Source organism: Zeugodacus cucurbitae, chromosome 3 (genome assembly GCF_028554725.1).
Source record: "Zeugodacus cucurbitae isolate PBARC_wt_2022May chromosome 3, idZeuCucr1.2, whole genome shotgun sequence".
Classification (NCBI taxonomy): Eukaryota; Metazoa; Arthropoda; class Insecta; order Diptera; family Tephritidae; genus Zeugodacus; species Zeugodacus cucurbitae.
Genome location: NC_071668.1, coordinates 32,052,866 through 32,072,850, shown reverse-complemented (window position 1 = coordinate 32,072,850; position 19,985 = coordinate 32,052,866). Strand labels below are relative to the sequence as shown.

At 35.7% G+C, this 19,985-nt stretch overlaps 2 protein-coding genes across 10 annotated transcripts in view; both read right to left on the bottom strand.

Moving 5' to 3' along the window:
- Positions 1-931: 931 nt before the first annotated feature.
- On the bottom strand, positions 932-7,173 carry LOC128920147 (uncharacterized). The gene is made up of 2 exons (XM_054226704.1): positions 7,036-7,173; positions 932-6,335 (listed from the first exon to the last, which is right to left on the bottom strand). The coding sequence occupies exon 2, from the start codon at positions 4,736-4,738 to the stop codon at positions 3,920-3,922; it is 819 nt and encodes a 272-aa protein (XP_054082679.1). The 5' UTR covers positions 4,739-6,335; positions 7,036-7,173; the 3' UTR covers positions 932-3,919.
- Positions 6,878-19,985, bottom strand: part of LOC105219245 (hypothetical protein) — a 46,334-nt gene continuing 33,226 nt past the window's right edge. For 7 of the 9 annotated variants that reach the window (XM_011195251.3, XM_054226700.1, XM_011195245.3 and 4 more), the window contains 3 exons: positions 13,534-13,686; positions 11,777-11,960; positions 6,878-7,638 (listed from right to left, as the gene is read on the bottom strand). In XM_011195251.3, the coding sequence (XP_011193553.1) occupies positions 7,322-7,638; positions 11,777-11,960; positions 13,534-13,686 (654 nt within the window). In that variant the 3' untranslated portion in view covers positions 6,878-7,321. The remainder of the gene's footprint in view (positions 7,639-11,776; positions 11,961-13,533; positions 13,687-19,985) is intronic. The other 2 variants (XM_054226702.1, XM_029044885.2) reach the window with 2 other exon arrangements.

Here is a 19,985-nt window from a genome sequence, read left to right as displayed (position 1 = left end):
TGTTTTGCGAGGTGTCGTTTTATAAATTTTGTTCTGATTTAACAGTTTGGGATCTGATTTGACGTTTTGATGAAAAAAAATACGCTTTTATTAGCTTCACTTGTATGTATGTATGTATGTATTTTTGTTTGTTTGCTTGTAACTTTTTCCACTGCAAGAAGGCGATCAAAAGTGTGAGCAACTCTGCCCTTAACAGTATGTAACATATGAATATAAATACAAATCCTTAATGAAAGTATACTTGTATAGAAAAGCACTTCCGAAAAGCAACTACAGTATACAACCCGATTTAATATGCTTTTCAACCTGTATCTTTAAATGGTTGTAACTTTTTTTAGTGGTACTTAAAATATTTGAGCGACACTGTAAGGAAGTTAGAATAACATAGTATGTTGATATGTTCAAAAACATCTCTATAAAAGCCAATTAGTAACAGGATTGTCGATTTTAAGATTTCCCCTTTTAGCAGAACTGCTTACAGCATAACATCAAACTAAAAAGTTAAAAATAAATATAGTTTAAAAAAACTAAAAAACACAATTTTAAACCACATCGAACTAAAAAATTAAAAATAATTCTTAATGAATGGGGAACTGTGGAACGGCATCGCACACTCACTGCGTACCGCTGCAGCCGAAACAACTGGATTTCGGCAACGACAAAAAATAAGCTGCTACGATGAGGATTGCCGTCTCGCAGCGGAGAGAAAACAGACTGCCTACCTCGCAACGTTGCAAACGACCACAACACGTGCGGGATGGGATAGATACCGAGAGCTGAAGAGGGAAGCGAGACGCATCTGCAGACAAAAAAAGAAAAAGGGCGAAATACGTGAGTACGAAGAGCTTGAGAAGCTGGCAGACAGAGGTAATGCTAGAAAATTTTATGAAAAAATGAATCTACTTAACGAAGGTTTTTTGCCAATTAATGCTAGAAAATTTTATGAAAAAATGAATCTACTTAACGAAGGTTTTTTGCCAATTACCGTGGGATAAGCCTATCGCGTATAAGGTTCTATCGAGCGTACTGTGTGAAAGATTAAAGCCCACCGTCAACAAACTGATTGGACTTTATCAGTGTGGCTTTAGGCCTGGAAAATCCACAACTGACCAGATATTCACCATGCGCAAAATCTTGGAGAAGACCCGTGAAAAGAGGATCGGCACACACCATCTTTTTGTCGATTTTAAAGCTGCTTTCGACAGCACGAAAAGGAGCTGCCTTTATGTCGCGATGTCTGAATTTGATATCCCCGCAAAACTAATACAGCTGTGTCAGCTGACGTTGAGTAACACCAAAAGCTCGATACCAAACGTTCGATACCAAACGAGGTTTCAGACAAGGTTACTCACTATCGTGCGACTTCTTTAACTTGATGCTGGAAAAAATAATATGAACTGCAGAGCTGAATAGAGAAGGTACAATCTTCTATAAGAGTGTACAGCTCCTGGCGTACGCCGATGATATTGATATCATCGGAAGCAACAGCCGCGCCGTTAGTTTTGCTTTTTCCCGCCTGGATAAGGAAGCGAAGCGAATCGGTCTGGAGGTGAATGAGGACAAGACGAAATATTAAATTTTGTTATAATATTACATATTAAGTAAAAAAGTAGAAAATTATGAGTGCGCTTAATCAATGTACATACCTGTATGTAAAAGGAACTGCGTTTCATATAAGGCGCATGCGATATAGTGAAAAAGCGTATTTGCATTACAAAATTTAGAGAGTGGAATTTCTGAAGTCGTAAAATTAAATAAAAACATCCGTTTAAAGCATATTAAACAAAAAAATTAAAAATAATTCTTTGGGTTGATTTGTGTTATATTATTCTCATATTGAGTAACTTATCCCCTGTTCGAGCGCCAGTTAGCTGCATTCGTTTTTTTGAAAAAAAAAAACTGAAAAAATGTAAAGAAAAGAGCACAAGACTACATTTTTGTGAGAAAAAACTGCAACTAGTTTTCCACGGTTTGTTCTCCACGTGCAGATCAACAAATCGATCTTTGATATTACTAGCTGTTACCCTGTGTGCTTCGCTACACTTATCTCGATTAAAACTCTTAAGGGTTTTTACTTTGTGTTTTATTTATTGTTGTAAAACTGTTACTTATTTATAAAACATATTGGTATACAACATTTTTGGTTTTTCCACCTGGCGCGTAAATGAATAAGCACATTGGTGTTCCCACACTCTCGAGCATGCGACGAACAATTGGCCGTGGGAGAAGCACGGTTCTTCTAAATTGACGCCGCACACTTGAAACGTTTGCCCTTGCGATTTGTTGATGGTCATCGCAAAGGCAAGACGTACTGGGAACTGCAAGCGCTTAAATTCAAACGGCATGTCCGTTGGAATCATGTGAATGCGTGGTAAGAGTACAACTTCACTGCTGCCTTGCAGGCATTAAATATTGTTGCTTCAATCAAATTTGGCCACAATTTTTTGACTGAAAGTATTGTGCCATTACACAAAGTCGGTGGCTTCAGATTGCGTAGAAGTATAATGGGTGAACCGACTTTCAGGACCAAACGATGCGGTGGCAGACCGGGGGATCCAAAGAATTGAAGAATTCAGTTGGATAATTGACTACTTCATCTTGATTCAAAACGCTATCAATCGATGTATATGTTGTAGCTTCTCCTGGCAGTTTTTCTTGAATGGCAAAATTGATTTCGGTGCCAATATTGCGCGTTCACTTAAATAATCGTGGCGTTGATAGTGTTGAACAATATTCGGAAATACACTTTCAATCAATTCTTCTTTCGATTGTAAAAGTGTACAAAAGTTGTTCGGCAATGTGATCAAACCGGTATCATCGATTGGTATTTTGCATTCGCCAATGTCCAACAACTGCTTCGAAAACGCCGCTGCGGTTCGATCGTTTTGCAATTGGACTCGCATGTTGATGGTAAGAGTCAGCCTTTGAACATGTCTCCACAAAACTGACGATTTTAAACATGCGTTTATTTCGTCGGCAGGAGTTGATCGAGGAATGACTGGCAAAGTTAGCCGAAAATCGCCGGATAATAAGACTAATGCTCCGCCAAAAAGTTGTTGCTTTTGGCGTAAATCTTGCATTGTTCTATTGAATGCTTCTAATGACTTTTTGTTAGCCATTGGGCACTCATCCCATAGAACTATTCCAGCTCCTCGCAAAACTTTTGACATTGCTGAATTCCTCGATTTGTTGCACGTTGGTGTTTCAACGACTTGGATGTTCAACGGTAATTTCAACGCAGAATGTGCTGTTCGGCCGCCATCAAGTAGAGTAGCAGCGATGCCTGACGAAGCAATTGCCAGCGCAATTTTCTGCTGTGACCGTATAGTAGCAAGAATCAAAGAGATCAGAAACGTTTTCCCTGTACCACCGGGTGCATCCAGAAAGTAGAATCCACCGGCGTTATTGTCAACTGCTCGTATAATCTTATCATAAGCATTTCTCTGCTGAATATTCAATTTGGTAATGTTAGCTTGTATGAAAGCAAGCAAATCATTGCAATCGTATTGTTGTTCACGTTGAAGGTCATGGTCAAGCATATCAATCGCTGAACGATTGGGCGCTGTTATGCTAAGTTGCGCTAATGCCTTATTCGCAATTGTAAGGCACAGATCTTCAACCAATATCAAAGCATCATTATACATTTGTAATGTATATAGCAAGTCTGCGTCCGATGCTCGATTACGCGCCAAAATTAATAAGTCCTCGGTCATGCAGTCTTTGTACTTATTCCACAGTTCTTGCGGATTTGACGGAAGGCATGTAGATATTATTATGGCGAATAGTACGCGTATTTGTTTTGGATGAGATGTGAGTGATGAGTCATGAAGTGTGGTGTCCCAATGCATATCATCTTCTAACAAATGCAATCGCTGACATGCTTCACGACACGTCGCACACAACTGGCCGTCAACAGTTTTCAAATCATCAAATGATCTTGTCCGCGCACGTTGACTAATGGCAGACGCAAATAGAAACATTCGGCGTTGTTCGGATGGATGGTGTAAATGCGTCCTATGGCATCGGTTTTACGGACATTTGGATAACCGTCAACACGCTCGCCTTCCTTTCGTCGTTGAAATGTTTTCGATGATGGATTCCAAGTAAAATATTGTGGTATTTCGGAATATAGCAATGTTCTTGCAAATTCATCGTTTTCACACAACTCGAAAAAGGTAGTTAGTGTTGTCCCCGGTGGTCGTGCTGCGCTCTGTTGTACATTGTCTGCAGTGAAATCAACGCGTTGACCATTTTCGAGATAAACTGCCAAATGAAGAACAACGGGATGCCGGTCGTGTATTGGGAACGATAAAATGCGCCATACCGCTTCGTTGCTGCTTTTATAACGACCCATTTGGTATTGCTGAATTTCATCAATTCTCTGATAATCAGCCACTCCGAAAACTGCTATATCACTGCCCTTATTTACGTATTTGCAGATGTATTTGATCGAATTGACAGAGTTGCAATATTCTACATTGATGTGCGATTCGAAAATTTTTGACAACAATGGTGAATACGGCACGACCCAACGATTATCAACATCAACGTCTTGATTCCGAACTTTTATGACCGTTGAATTACCGCCATCTTCAGCGGATCGACGCCGATATAATGGATATCCGTCATTTCCAGTGATTGTATCATCAACTAAAGCTCTAGGATAGCGCTTTGAACACTTATTGTCAATCATGCATGGTGACGTTGGATTAATAGCGCCGCAAGGGCCGTGGATCATGTTTTTTGTTACAACGTCGAACAATTGTAGGTCACAATTAAATCCATCATTGCTTTTTGCTTTTCCCTGAATACACGTGCTGTTAAGTCGTGACGATTTTTATATATGTATATAGATATAGATATAGAATATAGATATAGATATAGATGAAATGTGATATTCTTTTATGTTTACACATACATAATTATGTACATTTAAACTTCCATAACTCGCAGATCTCAATATCTCCAACTTTTGATTTGGCAATAGCGTTAAGTAATCAAATTTCATAACAATTTCCTTAAATAAATCGGATTTTTCGATTTGAGCATAATACAAAATTTAAAATTTTACTATCGAGGCAGAATTTTAAAAGAGTCTCTATATAGTATGGAGAGGAAGATAAAATATGATATTACACTTATCGGTTGCATAAATAATGTAAGAAAGACATGGGATATAGACGTGAAGAGCAAAACAGTAGCAAACTGCAAAAACAAAATTTCAGAATACATGTTTCAATGTATGAAATGCTGCTGTTCGGCCGCCATCAAGTAGAGAAGCAGCGATGCCTGACGAAGCAATTGCCAGCGCAATTTTCTGCTGTGACCGTATAGTAGCAAGAATCAAAGAGATCAGAAACGTTTTCCCTGTACCACCGGGTGCATCCAGAAAGTAGAATCCACCGGCGTTATTGTCAACTGCTCGTATAATCTTATCATAAGCATTTCTCTGCTGAATATTCAATTTGGTAATGTTAGCTTGTATGAAAGCAAGCAAATCATTGCAATCGTATTGTTGTTCACGTTGAAGGTCATGGTCAAGCATATCAATCGCTGAACGATTGGGCGCTGTTATGCTAAGTTGCGCTAATGCCTTATTCGCAATTGTAAGGCACAGATCTTCAACCAATATCAAAGCATCATTATACATTTGTAATGTATATAGCAAGTCTGCGTCCGATGCTCGATTACGCGCCAAAATTAATAAGTCCTCGGTCATGCAGTCTTTGTACTTATTCCACAGTTCTTGCGGATTTGACGGAAGGCATGTGTATTATTATGGCGAATAGTACGCGTATTTGTTTTGGATGAGATGTGAGTGATGAGTCATGAAGTGTGGTGTCCCAATGCATATCATCTTCTAACAAATGCAATCGCTGACATGCTTCACGACACGTCGCACACAACTGACCGTCAACAGTTTTCAAATCATCAAATGATCTTGTCCGCGCACGTTGACTAATGGCAGACGCAAATAGAAACATTCGGCGTTGTTCGGATGGATGGTGTAAATGCGTCCTATGGCATCGGTTTTACGGACATTTGGATAACCGTCAACACGCTCGCCTTCCTTTCGTCGTTGAAATGTTTTCGATGATGGATTCCAAGTAAAATATTGTGGTATTTCGGAATATAGCAATGTTCTTGCAAATTCATCGTTTTCACACAACTCGAAAAAGGTAGTTAGTGTTGTCCCCGGTGGTCGTGCTGCGCTCTGTTGTACATTGTCTGCAGTGAAATCAACGCGTTGACCATTTTCGAGATAAACTGCCAAATGAAGAACAACGGGATGCCGGTCGTGTATTGGGAACGATAAAATGCGCCATACCGCAAAACTGCAAAAACAAAATTTCAGAATACATGTTTCAATGTATGAAATATATAAAACTGTGTAAAAATCTATATTTTACAGGTTTTTGAAAAATTGTATGTTCTAATAAAACCTTCTAACTCGAAGTTTTTTGTGAATTATAGTGATTTATCATTTATCATTAGGATTGATTACAAATTCGATGCGATTGAGACTGATTACTCTCTCTGTATATTCTTTTGGGCACTAAGTCGTAATCTCATTTCCATTTCCGATACCGGCCAAATACCAAAAGAAGTAGACATTTAGCTAAGAAACTAAGTGAACCAAGTTTTATCAAATCGTTTCAACCTCAACTAAATGTATACATTTTACGAACCGATATAATCGTAAAAATAAGTATTTTGGTTCTAACGTTTAGATATGTATAAAGATTAAAACCCAATTATATGTTGGTGTAATACCAAGTTTTTGTTTTATTAATGAACTAGTGAAAGTTGTCTAAAAGTTCTTAAAAAATATATGCGAACTTTATGATTGCCACGATACTAGTAATAACATACTTGATTAAGATAGATTCAATTAGATGTATTTACACTTAAATATTTGCTTATCGTAAATTAAATATTACTTCATAAACCCTAGCATTTATCAATGTATTGTTCCCTATGGTGTAAAAAGGCTCTTTATATTTGAATCTAGATAAATTTACTCATACTAGTTACCTTTACATATCCGCCTAGATATTGGGTGAGTGTCCGATATTAGTCATATTACTTATGCGTTAACGTTCACTAGCTTACAAAAGTTCAAAATTTATTCCAGATTCACAAATATAAACTACATCTGTAAAATAACTTATTAATCCACATAAAAACTTTCTTTCATTTTGTTAACTTTTAATTGCCATTTATATGGTAAAACCTATAAGCCATTATGAGTACAGTTGTAGAAAATCGAAAATTATTTTTTATACATATGGTACATATATGGTAAGTGTATGTACATTGGTTATACATGTCCTGCTGCATCTCTGCCAGCTTGTATTTTAATTTCAGCTTTCTCAGACTTCTCGATTAAGTTGATTTGGGCATCCTTATTCGCCTTCTTCATCATGTCGGTTTGATGGCATATATATATAGATTTCTTTTTGCGTTCTCTTTCGAAATGTAGTTTTATATAATTAATCGGAATTGTTACACATTCATCGGGCGTTCCTTCCGCATCAATGAATACCCCACGCACTAGTATTGAATTTGAGCATTTAAGGGCGGCAAGCACCAGAAATGGTATAAGATGTGTCAGCCAATAGCTCAGTATTTTATTGTCTGTAAATAAAATTGACGACATTGACATATATGTAAATATAATATATATATGTATATATATAGGTGTGTATGTATGTGTGAGTATTTTTAATTTAATAACTAAAATATATCACAACAAGTAAGGAATGGCTAAGTTCGGTTGTGACCGAACATTTTATACTCTCGCAATTTATTTATTTAATTTTATTAACCCTTTCATGCCCATTGTCGCCTATAGGTAACGTTGTACTTACCGGCTTCTAATTCTCGTTATTTAAAGCTTACAGTTACTTTTTCTGAGCTGTACGTGTGTTATTCAGTAAGAGTTCTCTGCAGAGAGAAATTGGCAAAAATCGTTTCGCGAAAAAAGTTATACAAAAGTGGTTATACAAAAAGTGTTCAAAAACATAGAAATAATTGTTTTATTTTAAAACAATGTGAACTATATAAATAAGTAAAGATAAGAGTGTCATTTAAAAAAAAATTCATGAAAAAAGTGTTTAGTTTATTTATAAAAATTTAATTTGTGCCTATATGCAACATCCTGTAACTAATGAACCGGGATACATAGGACTTTGAAATTTTTATCACTTCATATTTCAGTTAAGAATTAAGATCTGTCCTAAATAAAAATGTTAGCTCTGTCCATTTTAATTCGGGCATGAGTGGGTTAATATTATATACTACTCAATTTGACTCACATGTTCGTCATATATGTATATGATATAAAGTCCACTGAAAGTTGGAAACCATAATATTAGGTTAAAAGCACCGAGGTCCTCATGTTCGACATATGGGGTCTTGAAAACCTATGGTCCGAGTTCGGGAATTTTTAGAAAGGGGCTGCCACACTATTAACATAGTATTTACTTGTAAATTAAAAGTTACTCGTAAATTAAAATATTCAGATCGACTTCAAAGTTCTGGTATATAGGAAGTAGGCGTGGTTGTGAACCGATTTGACCTATTTTCGCAACATATCATTGGGATGTAAGGAAAATATTACAAACCAAATTTCATTGTCATTTTCAAGAGTGTACAGCTGCTGGCGTACACCGATGATATTGATAACATTGGATAAGGAAGCGAAGCGAATGGGTTTGGTGGTGAATGAGGACTAGACGAAATATCTCCTGTTATCAAACAAACAGTCAGCGCATTCGCGTCTTGGCTCCTACGTCACTGTTGACAGTCATAACTTTGAAGTAGATAATTTCGTTTATCTGGGAATTAGAATTAACAGCAATAACAATGTCAGCCTGGAAATCCAACGCAGAATCACTCTTGCCAACAGGTGCTACTTTGGACTGAATAGGCAATTGAAAAGTAAAGTCCTCTATCGACGAACAAAAACTAAACTCTACAAGTCCCTCAACATTCGATGAGGCGACACTAGGGGTTGTCGAGAGAAAGGTTAAACATTGGCAACGGCAAATACCGCAGACGAAAGAACGATGAGCTGTACGATTTATACGACGTCATTGACATATGTACATATGTATGTAGTTCAGCGAATAAAAAGAAGTTAGGTCATGTTGTTCGAATGGACGAAAATGCTCCAGCTCGGCAAGTGTTCGATGCAGTACCCGCTGGTGGAAGCCGAGAAAGAGGGAGATCTCCACTCCGATGGAAGGACCAGGTGGAGAAGGACCTGGCTTCATTTGGTGTTCCCAATTTGCACCAAACTGCCAAAAGGAGAGATGCGTGGCGCGCTGTCGTGGACTCGGCTATAACCGCGTAAGCGGTGTCTACGCCAGTCAAGAAGAAGAAGTGTTTTCCCTTACTGAATTAAAGCATTTTTAGTAGTTTTCAACATAACCTTTGTATGGGAGGTGGCCGTTGTTATAATTCCTCCATTTTTGGATTGTATAAGGTAGTACCTAAAAGAAATGATTCTAGAAAATTTGGTTGATATAGCTTAAGTAGTTTAGGAGATATGTACAAAAACTTAGTAGGGGGCGGGGCCACGCCCATTTCCCCAAAATAATTACATCCAAATATGCCCATTCATAGTGCGATCCTTTGTGCCAAATTTAACTTCCATAGCTTTATTTATGGCTTAGTTATGGCTTTATTGTCAGTTTGTGGGCGTGGCAGTGATTTTGACCATCTTCGAAAGCAGCCTTCCAATGATGTCAAGAAACAAGTGTACCAAGTTTCATCAAGATATCTTAATTTTTACTCAAGTTACAGCTTGCACAGACGTACGGACGGACATACAGACATCCGGACTCTTCACCGTGATCACTTTGGTATATATAACCCTATATCTAACTCGTTCAGTTTTGGGTGTTACAAACAACCGTTATGTGAACAAAACTATGTACTACTCTCTTAGTAACTCTGTTGCGAAAGTATAAAAACATATTAGGCTTAAAAAGTGATATGAAAGACCAGAAAACTTATCGATAACAGATGTAAAATTTAAATACAATAAATATTCATAAAACAATATACATAACAAGGGCTAAGTTCGGGTGTCACCGAACATTTTATACTATCTCAATTTATTGATGTAATTTTATAAAGATAACACAATGCATCCTTATGTATATATATATATATATATATATATTTGGCGTAGAAACCGCTTAAGCGATTATAGCCGAATCCACCAGAGCGCGCCACTCGTTCCTGCTTTTTGCTTTTTGGCGCCAACTGGAAACACCAAGTGAAGCCAGGTCACTTTGCACTTGGTCTTTCCACAGGAGTGGAGGTCGTCCTCTTCCGCGGCTTCCTCCAGCGGGTACTGCATCGAACACTTTCAGAGCTGGAGTGTTTTCTTCCATTCGTACAACATGACCTAGCCAGCGTAGCCGCTGTCTTTTTATTCGCTGAACTATGTCAATGTCGTCGTATAAATCGTACAGCTCATCGTTCCATCGTCTGCGGTATTCGCCGTTGCCAATGTTCAGAGGACCATAAATCTTACGCAAAACCTTTCTCCTTATGTATACATATATTATAAAGTGAACGCATCAGATGGAATTCAAAATTGAGTTATATCGGAAATAGTTGTGGTTATGAACCGAATCGGTCGAGTAGTTCTTGAGATATGGATTTTGACCTATAAGTGGGCGACGCCATGCCCAATTCCATTTTGTTAAAAAATTTGAGTGCAGCTTCAATGTGCTATTTCTTATGTAAAATTTAGTGCTTCTGACGTTTTTCGTTAGTGAGTAAACGCATTTTTAGTCATTTTCAACATAACCTTTGTATGGGAGTTGGGCGTGGTTATTATCCGATTTCTGTAATTTTTGGACTGTATAAGGAAACGGCTAAACGAACCGACTGCAGGGTTTTTGGTTTTCGGTTTTTGCCATTTTGTGGGCGTGGCAGTGGACCGATTTTGCCCATGAAAGCAACCTCCTCAGGGTGCCAAGGATTATGTGTTCTAAGTTTCGTTACGCTATCTCAATTTTTACTCAAATTATCACTTGCACGGACATACGGATGGACAGAAATTCGGATTTCAACTCCACTCGTCATCCTGATCATTTATATATATACATATAACCCCATATCTAACTCTTTTATTTCTTGGTGACACAAACAACCGTTATGTGAATAAAACTCTAAAAATATTATTTCAAAAATAAGTTCCAAAAAATTATGAAATCATTTTACACTTTCACTTAATCTTCTTTAAACGCAAAATATGATATTTTTTGCTTTTGATTGACTTTACACTATATATGTACATATCGAGCCTTTACCGCCATTTTAGCGTAAGCGACAAAAACCAAACTTTACAGGAGAAGGTTTTTTTAAAATACTTTTAACCATTAATGTGGTAGTAATTTAAATTTTTTTTTCAATTATATATGTAAATGTCTGAAAAGCATTAATGTATGAGAAATTTTAAATTACTACCGCATTAATGGTTAAAAGTATTAAAAAAAACCTTCTCCTGTAAAGTTTGGGTTTTGTCGCTTACGCTAAAATGGCGGTAAAGGCTCGATATGTATGTACATATATTGTCGAAAGTGCGAGATGAGTGTGTCTTTTTATGATTATGGTAAAAAACAGAGCGATATAATTGTAGTTATTTTAGTTCAGTAAACTGTTATTTCTCAGAATATCAATATATATGCGTATGTCATATGTAATGAAATTTCTAGCTATTTCTCTTTTAGCAACGTTATCACAATCTACTCACCTGGATATAAGTAAATATCCAAAAGGTTCCATATTCCTCGCCATGCATTTACTGCTCCGAAAAAGATTAAAAAATAGAACACGTCACAAATGATTAATTTACAAATTCCGTCAATTTTTTTGCATATGCAACGTATAATTGGTCTAATAACGAATGTGATGACGACGGTTATGTAACCAAGTATCTAAAAAAAAGATATACATTATATAATAGAGATCAGACGGTTGTGAATTTTTTAATAAATATAAATTTTTCATTCATATAGTAGATTTGATCGAACTCAAACAAAAGAGATGTGTCCACTATGTTATGAACAAGCTGCACGGATCCAAAATGTAATTAATGGTAATTTCGTAAATAACAAAGATAAGTATTAATTTGTATTACTCCTTTGATTTTATTTTTGTGTGTAAAAAGTTTTTCATGAAATTTATAAGTCGTTCAGAGGCAGCATGATATTCTCTTCGCTCCAAAAGCAGTAAGGGTTTGAATTACTTATTGATTTTTCGTTATACGAATGGGAGGGTGGCGAATCAATGATATACATGTAGATGGACTCGTTCATAGTCGAGTTAACAACACTGCGCCATTCGATTTTAACTTTCCCTGTGTGATGCCATGTCCTTCTCCACCTGGTCTTAACTGAGTGGAAGTCTTCCTTTACCTCTGCATCAAACACTTTCAAAGCAGGCGTACTTTCGTTCATTCGGATAACATAACCTGAGCTACAGCTTATTGTTCAAACTCTTAGTGCCACGCTTCTGCGCCATAAAGCAGGACGGGAATTATGAGGAACATGATTTTACATTTTGATTACCTATTTAGTCTAAAATAGCACCTGAGGGCAAGATATATTCTGCATTGGATTTCGATTATAGACGAAATTATCTATAACTTGAAAGTTATTACTGTCATCAGTGAGATGCAAAGACTTGAATGCGCCGACAGGATGATATTTCGTCTTGTCCTCACTCTCCGCAAGACCCATACCCGTCCTAATTCAGTTTGGAAAAGGCAGAATTAAGGGCGGTTGATGCCCTGATATCGATACCATCGGCGTACGCCAGCAACCGTACACTCCTATAGAATATTGTATGTTCTCTATTTAGCTCTGCAGCTCGTATTATATTTTCCAACAAAAGGTTGAGGAAGTCACATGATAGTGGCCATATACGGGGTAATAATACTTTAGAGAGGTATCCGTATACTCTTATATATGAATGGAACTAGATGGCTTTGGTGTTACCTCTGTTCTGCCCCTCGCAATTCTCTCGGTCTTGCAAATCCCTTGTACGGTGCACGGTTGCAAAGACACAACAACAAAACACATGCAAAACACAATACAGATAGCTGCAAAGTTTGCTACATCGCAACCCATGTTAATTATCATACAATGAGACTTAGTTGCAACTCTGTGTTTGATGTCCTATTGTATATACATATATACACAAATACTTTATTTTCTTCAAAGTGGTGTTCTTGCATATTTTTGCGAAGGATTTTTGCATTTCGTTAAATCGTGCAAACTTATAAGATTAAATATGTTAAAAAAATCTTAAAAAAGACAGAAGTTTGTAGCTTAGTGCGCTACTGAGGTATCGCGGTTGGGATACGAAAACGATAGTGTCGTTCTGAACGAAATCGGTAAAGAACCAATTCAAATTTTATAATGTATATATATGTTAAAAAAATAAATAAAATAAGCTAATGCGAATTTCTGATATATATATTTATATTAATTTTGTGTAATTACATACCAAAGAGCTCCAAGACGACTTTGTCTTGTCGAATGGGTAAAATGTTATGTCCATTATTCCCCAGACTCCTCTCCACACAATTACAACTAATGTTCCAATGACCAAAACGGAAAACAGTGTATCGAGGACATATAAGCCAGGCTGGTGGAAACCCTAAAAAATAGTTGTAGTTAATTATAATAATATTTAAAAAGAAGAGGTAAGAAGGAATAATGGGTTGAGTTGGGTTAAAGCCACTCGATATTATTCTAGCATTTGTAAAATTAAAAGCCCATGAAATACGTCGTGTTATCCTAATGTCCTGGAAAAGAAATGCACAGATATCTTATGCTTTGTCACGGAATCGTTTTTGATATATTTATATCGGCAAGTAGTGAAAAAAAGCAATTTTTTAATAGAGTCATTTTTATTTAATAATGCCGTACATATGTACTATATATGTAAAAATTAGCTATATCTATAAATATTTTTTTAAATGGTCACCTTTTGCTTTCACACATGCCCTCGAACGATTCGGTCATTTATCAGTATCAATTGGCACTCATCAAAGATTTTTTAAGACTTTTAAGAATTCTGTAGGATGTTCGACAGAACATGTTCTCCAACTCTGACCACAAACTTTATCTTAGGTACTGAGTTCTTCAAATTCGATATCCGGGGAATTTAAAAGTTATAGTTCCGGTTTCAAATTTTTTCTCCCAAGTTATGATCTGATACTGATCTCATACAGTATTTGTGTAAAGTTTTATTACACTATCTTCATTGGTTCGTTATGTATGTATATATTATAAAGTGAAGGAATGACATGGAATTTAAAATTGAGTTATATGGAAAGTAGTCGTGGTTGTGAACCATTTCACCCATTTTCCATCTTCAGGGTGTCAAGAAAATACTATATACCGAATTTCATTCGAATCGGTCGAGTAGTTTCCGAGATGTGGTTTTTGACCCATAAGTGGGTGACGCCACGCCCATTTTCTATTTTGTAAAAAAATCTGAGTGCAGTTTCGAGTTATGGAGAACTTCGACTTATAGAAATTCGAGTTAAGGAAGGAAATTTGTATGAAATTTGATTTCTAAACGCTATTGCTAATTCAAAAGTTCAAGTTATGGCGATCTTCGACTTAACTTGAAGAAGTTCGTGTTATGGAAGATCCACTGTATTTAGATCATCTTTCTGAAATGCTCTTTGAATAAGGAGTTAAAATTGCTAAGCTATTTATCAGAATGCCTTAATATCAATCGGCGAATTATATGAAAAAAGTTAGTAAAGTAAGCAGCAAATATTTTTATTTTACCTTATCCTCTTTTTTTAACAATTTCTTTAATTTTTTATAATCTGCACAGAAGAAGCAGATGAAGATTCCTATTTATGCCTACATAGTATATACATATGTAATACTAGCAGACCCGGCCACACCTTTTTGTGGCCAAGGTATACATTAAATTAAGTTGGTCCAATCTTGGCTTCGGCGATGATATTGATTACTCGAGGTTGATTTATGTCACGCAGCATGATGATAACTCACACTACTTTTAATTGCAAAGTGAGTGGTGATAGTACAGGCAATTTTAAATAGTTTGGGATAATTGACTACGTAATCCTGGTTTGTAGCTGTGTCAACTTGAACCGAAATTCTAAATTGTCGCATTAAGATCATCGATATCTTTTTTTTTACCACCAATATAGGACATTCAATCAGTCATTTATGGTTATCATATTAAGGTTTCATGTCAGGAAAACTTCTCTTTCGAGTCAATGAAGTGACAGAAATCTGTTGGAAATGCTATTAATCCATCGAGGTGTCAACTGCCAACTGCTTCTACAATCGCAATTTGATATTGTTGCAAAAACACTCATATGTTAGTTGTTAATTGGCGATTCTTTATGTGTCGCCACAAATTAAATGATTTTAGGCATGCGATTAGCCCGTCAGTAACAGTTGATCCAGGAATAATTGGAAGAGTCTGGCGTAAATCACCTGCTAACAGAATCCTGACTCCACCAAAAAAGTTCATCGACAATCAAGATATTTTAAAGTCCTATGCAGTACCTCCAGCGACTTCTTGAATATTTGGAAAATCTTCGTTAAAGCGCTATTTTTGGCGATTTTGCCGACTGGTGTTTCGTTCATTTGAAATTTAGGAGTAATTTCAAGACCGAATGTGCCGTTTGTTTGCCTACTAACAGGTGCCAAGTTGCCCCTATTCCCGTTAATCTTGGTGGTGAAAATGAGTGAAATTTTTTCGGGAATTACATCAGCCCTCATATACTATATATGATGATTTTCTATTGGACTTTATGGCGAATATATATGTCAAATTGTTTGTTATCTTAATAAAATTACATCAATAAATTGCGAGAGTATAAAATGTTCGGTTGGACCCGAACTTAGCCTTTCCTTATTTGTTACAAATTGTTTTGGGCTATCGACACAACCTTATACATACAATTGAACAATAACAAAAATATTTTAACAAAGCAACAATGATGACCTTCAAAATATAATTTTTTTGTTTTCTCTTTTTATATTTTTCTTGTCAACTCGAATAAAATTCTCTTATTATTATCTTCCTCGCAATTTTTCCATATTTACTGACTTTCTAATATTTTTCTGGCTTTCCACGAATATTTCAAGACTAAAATTAGCCAGATCGGTTTGGCCGTTCTCGTTTTTTTGCGGCACAAACGAACAGCAATTCATTTTTATATTATATTATTATCAAGCGACAATTTTTTTTAATTCCGCACACGACCATTCCGTAGGGAGCCGACCGCGCGAGTGATCTTAACCCCCCTCCCGTACCCCCGTGCCCGGGTGACGCCTACAACTCTACAACGCATAGTTAGCCGCCGAGCGGCTTTTCAAAATTTTTAACTCGTGATATCTTTTGAATGGAACGTCAATCTAATAATTCAAAAAGTTATATAAAGGTTTTGAAGCGATCTTAAATAATAAATCATTTATTTCGATAAGGATTAATACTAAGGTACAAATAAAGAGCCTTTTCAAGTAATTAATTTTAATTAATTTTTTTATATAAAATCGTTTATTGTGACAAAACTATAATAGTTAGAGATATGATGTTGCATTTTTGTAGATAATGATAAGTTCTACAAAATTGTAGTACAACACTTTATTATATCTTCAATCGTTTTCGCAGCATTCGCGATTAAAAATTTGGTATTTTTTTTACATTATCGGAGTTTTGGTAAGGAACCCTATTTTTTTTTTAAACTAAATATAGTCTATGTCACTCAGGGATAGTATAGCTTTCCAACGGTGAAAGAATTTTTCAAATCGGTACAGTAGTTTCGGAGCCTATTCGAGACAAACAAACAAAAAAAAAACAAACCTTTCCTATTTATAATATTAGTATAGATAGTATAGATAATATAACTGCATTCACTATGGGTATCCACCAAAAAAAGGTTATAATCATCAAAAAATAATTAACACCATTAAGTCTTTTATACAAAGTTAGTATATCTATAATATAAAAATAAATCGCTTAATGTGTTGCTAAGTGCAAATCCCGAGAACTGCTGAACCGATTCTGCTAATTTTTATTTAGAATGTTCCTCGAAGTATAAGGATGGTTCATACGTAGAGGATACTAAAAAAATTTGGAAAATAAGAAGGCTAAAACCAACAATTTTCAATAATCTCATACAAACAATTTGTAATCAATGTATGTATGTATATTTATATACATATGTAAAAGAAAGTCGCGTTAGTTACACTATTTATAACTCAAGAACGGCCTGAAATTTTGGTAAGCAGCTTGGGACCGGGGAAAAGGATATAGTATTTTGTATCCCGTTCCCTTAGGACATGTATGTATGTAGGTACAAATTTCACGTCACGTTATTTGTCCGGGATTCACTCCTACACTACTGAACCGAAATTTATTTATTGAAATTTTGAACACTATGTGAAGTTTGATTCAACTTGAGAAATAAGGTAGTTTTCTTTCTGTAGTCGCAATGGTACACTTGGCCATTGGCAATATTAGAAACATGAAGTTTCACTCCAAAAAATATTTTTGACATTCTTATGTTATAATGGACGAAAGCGGACAACAACTTCCAGTATAACACAACAATAAATTCTGTAAACACCAATGAAGATATCGGAATAAAACTTGGAAAAATCAGCGCTATATATTTGGATATTATATTGAAATGTCCAGTAAATATTTTTCAGTACAATAAGACTCTAACAGATAATTTATCGAACTATGGAACTTTTTACCGTCAACTTGGTCCGGTTTTGCTACTCCCTGGAGATTTCTAACACACTTTGTCAGTGATTCCTAGCATTACTTTCGTCGATGAAATTAACGCACATTTAAACTTACGATTTTTACTGCGAAATATAGATTTCTATACTTCCTTTGACCATGAACATGCGCATACAACTTCAAAAGGATTCAAAATATTTTTCAAAAAATGTCTATGTATTTGGAGTGGTAGAATGAAATTACAACCAAATACGTTGAGATATTTTTCGGAACATACAAAATAATTAGTTGGATCATAACCCGTTCAGTAATTGGGCTATTTTGGCAAAAAAAAAAAAATGTTTCAGTTGTTGCCAAGACATCTAATGTCTTTTAAATCAATCAATCAATTCAATTATTGAAAACATCAGTGTAGCCGTTCATTTGATAAAAATCGAAAAATAACAAGTAAGGAAGGACTAAGTTCGGTTGTGGCGGAACATTTTATACTCTCGCAATTTATTTATTTAATTTTATTAATATTATAAAATACACAATTTGACCCACATATTCGTCATATATATGGTATAAAGTCCATTGAAAACCCTAATATTAGGTTAGAAGCACCGAGGTCCTCATGTACGATATATAGGGGTCTTGAAAACATATTGAAAACCTATGGTCCGATTTCTGCAATTTTTAGAAAGGGGCTGCCACACTATAACTGCAGTATTTATGCAAAATTCGGTTCCGATATCTTCACTAGTGCATACTACTTTACATATTGTAAAGTAAACTATTCAGATCGGCTTCAAAGTTCTGGTATATAGGAAGTAAGCGTGGTTGTGAACCGATTTGGCCTATTTTCACAACATATCATTAGGATGCAAGGAAAATACAAACCAAATTTCATCGATATTGGTCGGGTAGTTTCGGAGATATGGTTTTTGACCTATAAGTGAGCGGAGCCCCACCTACTTAAAAGTTTGTATACCAATTTGGGTGGAGCCCTTCTGTACTTTCTTTATAATGAAATTTAAGGTTTCTGGTGTTTTCCCTTACTGAATTAAAGCATTTTTAGTAGTTTTCAACATAACCTTTGTATGGAAGGTTGGCGATATCCTCCATTTTTAAAAGAAACGATTCTAGAAAGTTTGGTTGATATAGCTTAAGTAGTTTACGAGATATGTACAAATAATTTAGTAGGGGACGGGGCCACGCCCACTTCTTCAAAAAAAATTACATCCAAATATGCCCCTTCATAGTGCGATCCTTTGAACAAAATTGTATTTCCATAGCTTTATTTATGGTTTAGTTATGGCACTTTATGTGTTTTCGTTTTTCGCCATTTTGTGAGCGTGGCAGTGGTCCGATTTCCCATCTTCGAAAGCAACCTTCCTATGGTGCCAAGAAACAAGTGTGCCAAGTTTCATCAAGATATCTTAATTTTTACTCAAGTTACAGCTTGCACAGACGGACAGACGGATTTGAACTCGACTCTTCACCCTGATCACTTTGGTATATTTAACCCTATATCTAACTCGTTTAGTTTTGGGTGTTACGAACAACCGTTATGTGAACAAAACTATAATACTCTCTTTAGCAACTTTGTTGCGAGAGTATAAAAAGCAACTGATAACAAGCAATACGTTGTTTATAAGTTGGTTTATTGTTCGGTTTATGTGTTGCTTCGAGTTTTGATTTCCTATTTGCCGCGATCAAGACGATCAAATCTTTCCAGACAAAGCTATAATGTAACTAGTATTTGAAACATTGTGAATGAAAGGACTGAAGAAGAACATGAAATCGCATGTGATGAACGCCGCGTTAGTATGGCTCGACTTTGTGCTTCTCAATCATAAGAGAAAGGGAAAGCAGACCGTGAAAGAGCTCGGTTGATAACGAAATTAATTTGAAGACACAAAGAATGTTGTCACTAGATCTATTGTCTTTTGAATCAATCGTCACTGTTGCTGATGAAATTTCAATTTTCATATTGACTTTTTAAATTCTCTTGAGATATCCACCACATAATTTTCGGTTCAAGTTTGGGCCTAATTAAAAATGTTGCTAATTCAAAATATTAAATATTATAGTTAACAATAAATTGTCATCATTTAGAAAACTAAATGTGAAATATTATCAACTAATTACTTTATAATGAGTAATAATATTGACATCAAGTAAAAATGTATACGGGCTATAACGAGTTGGAAGTAAAGTAAAAT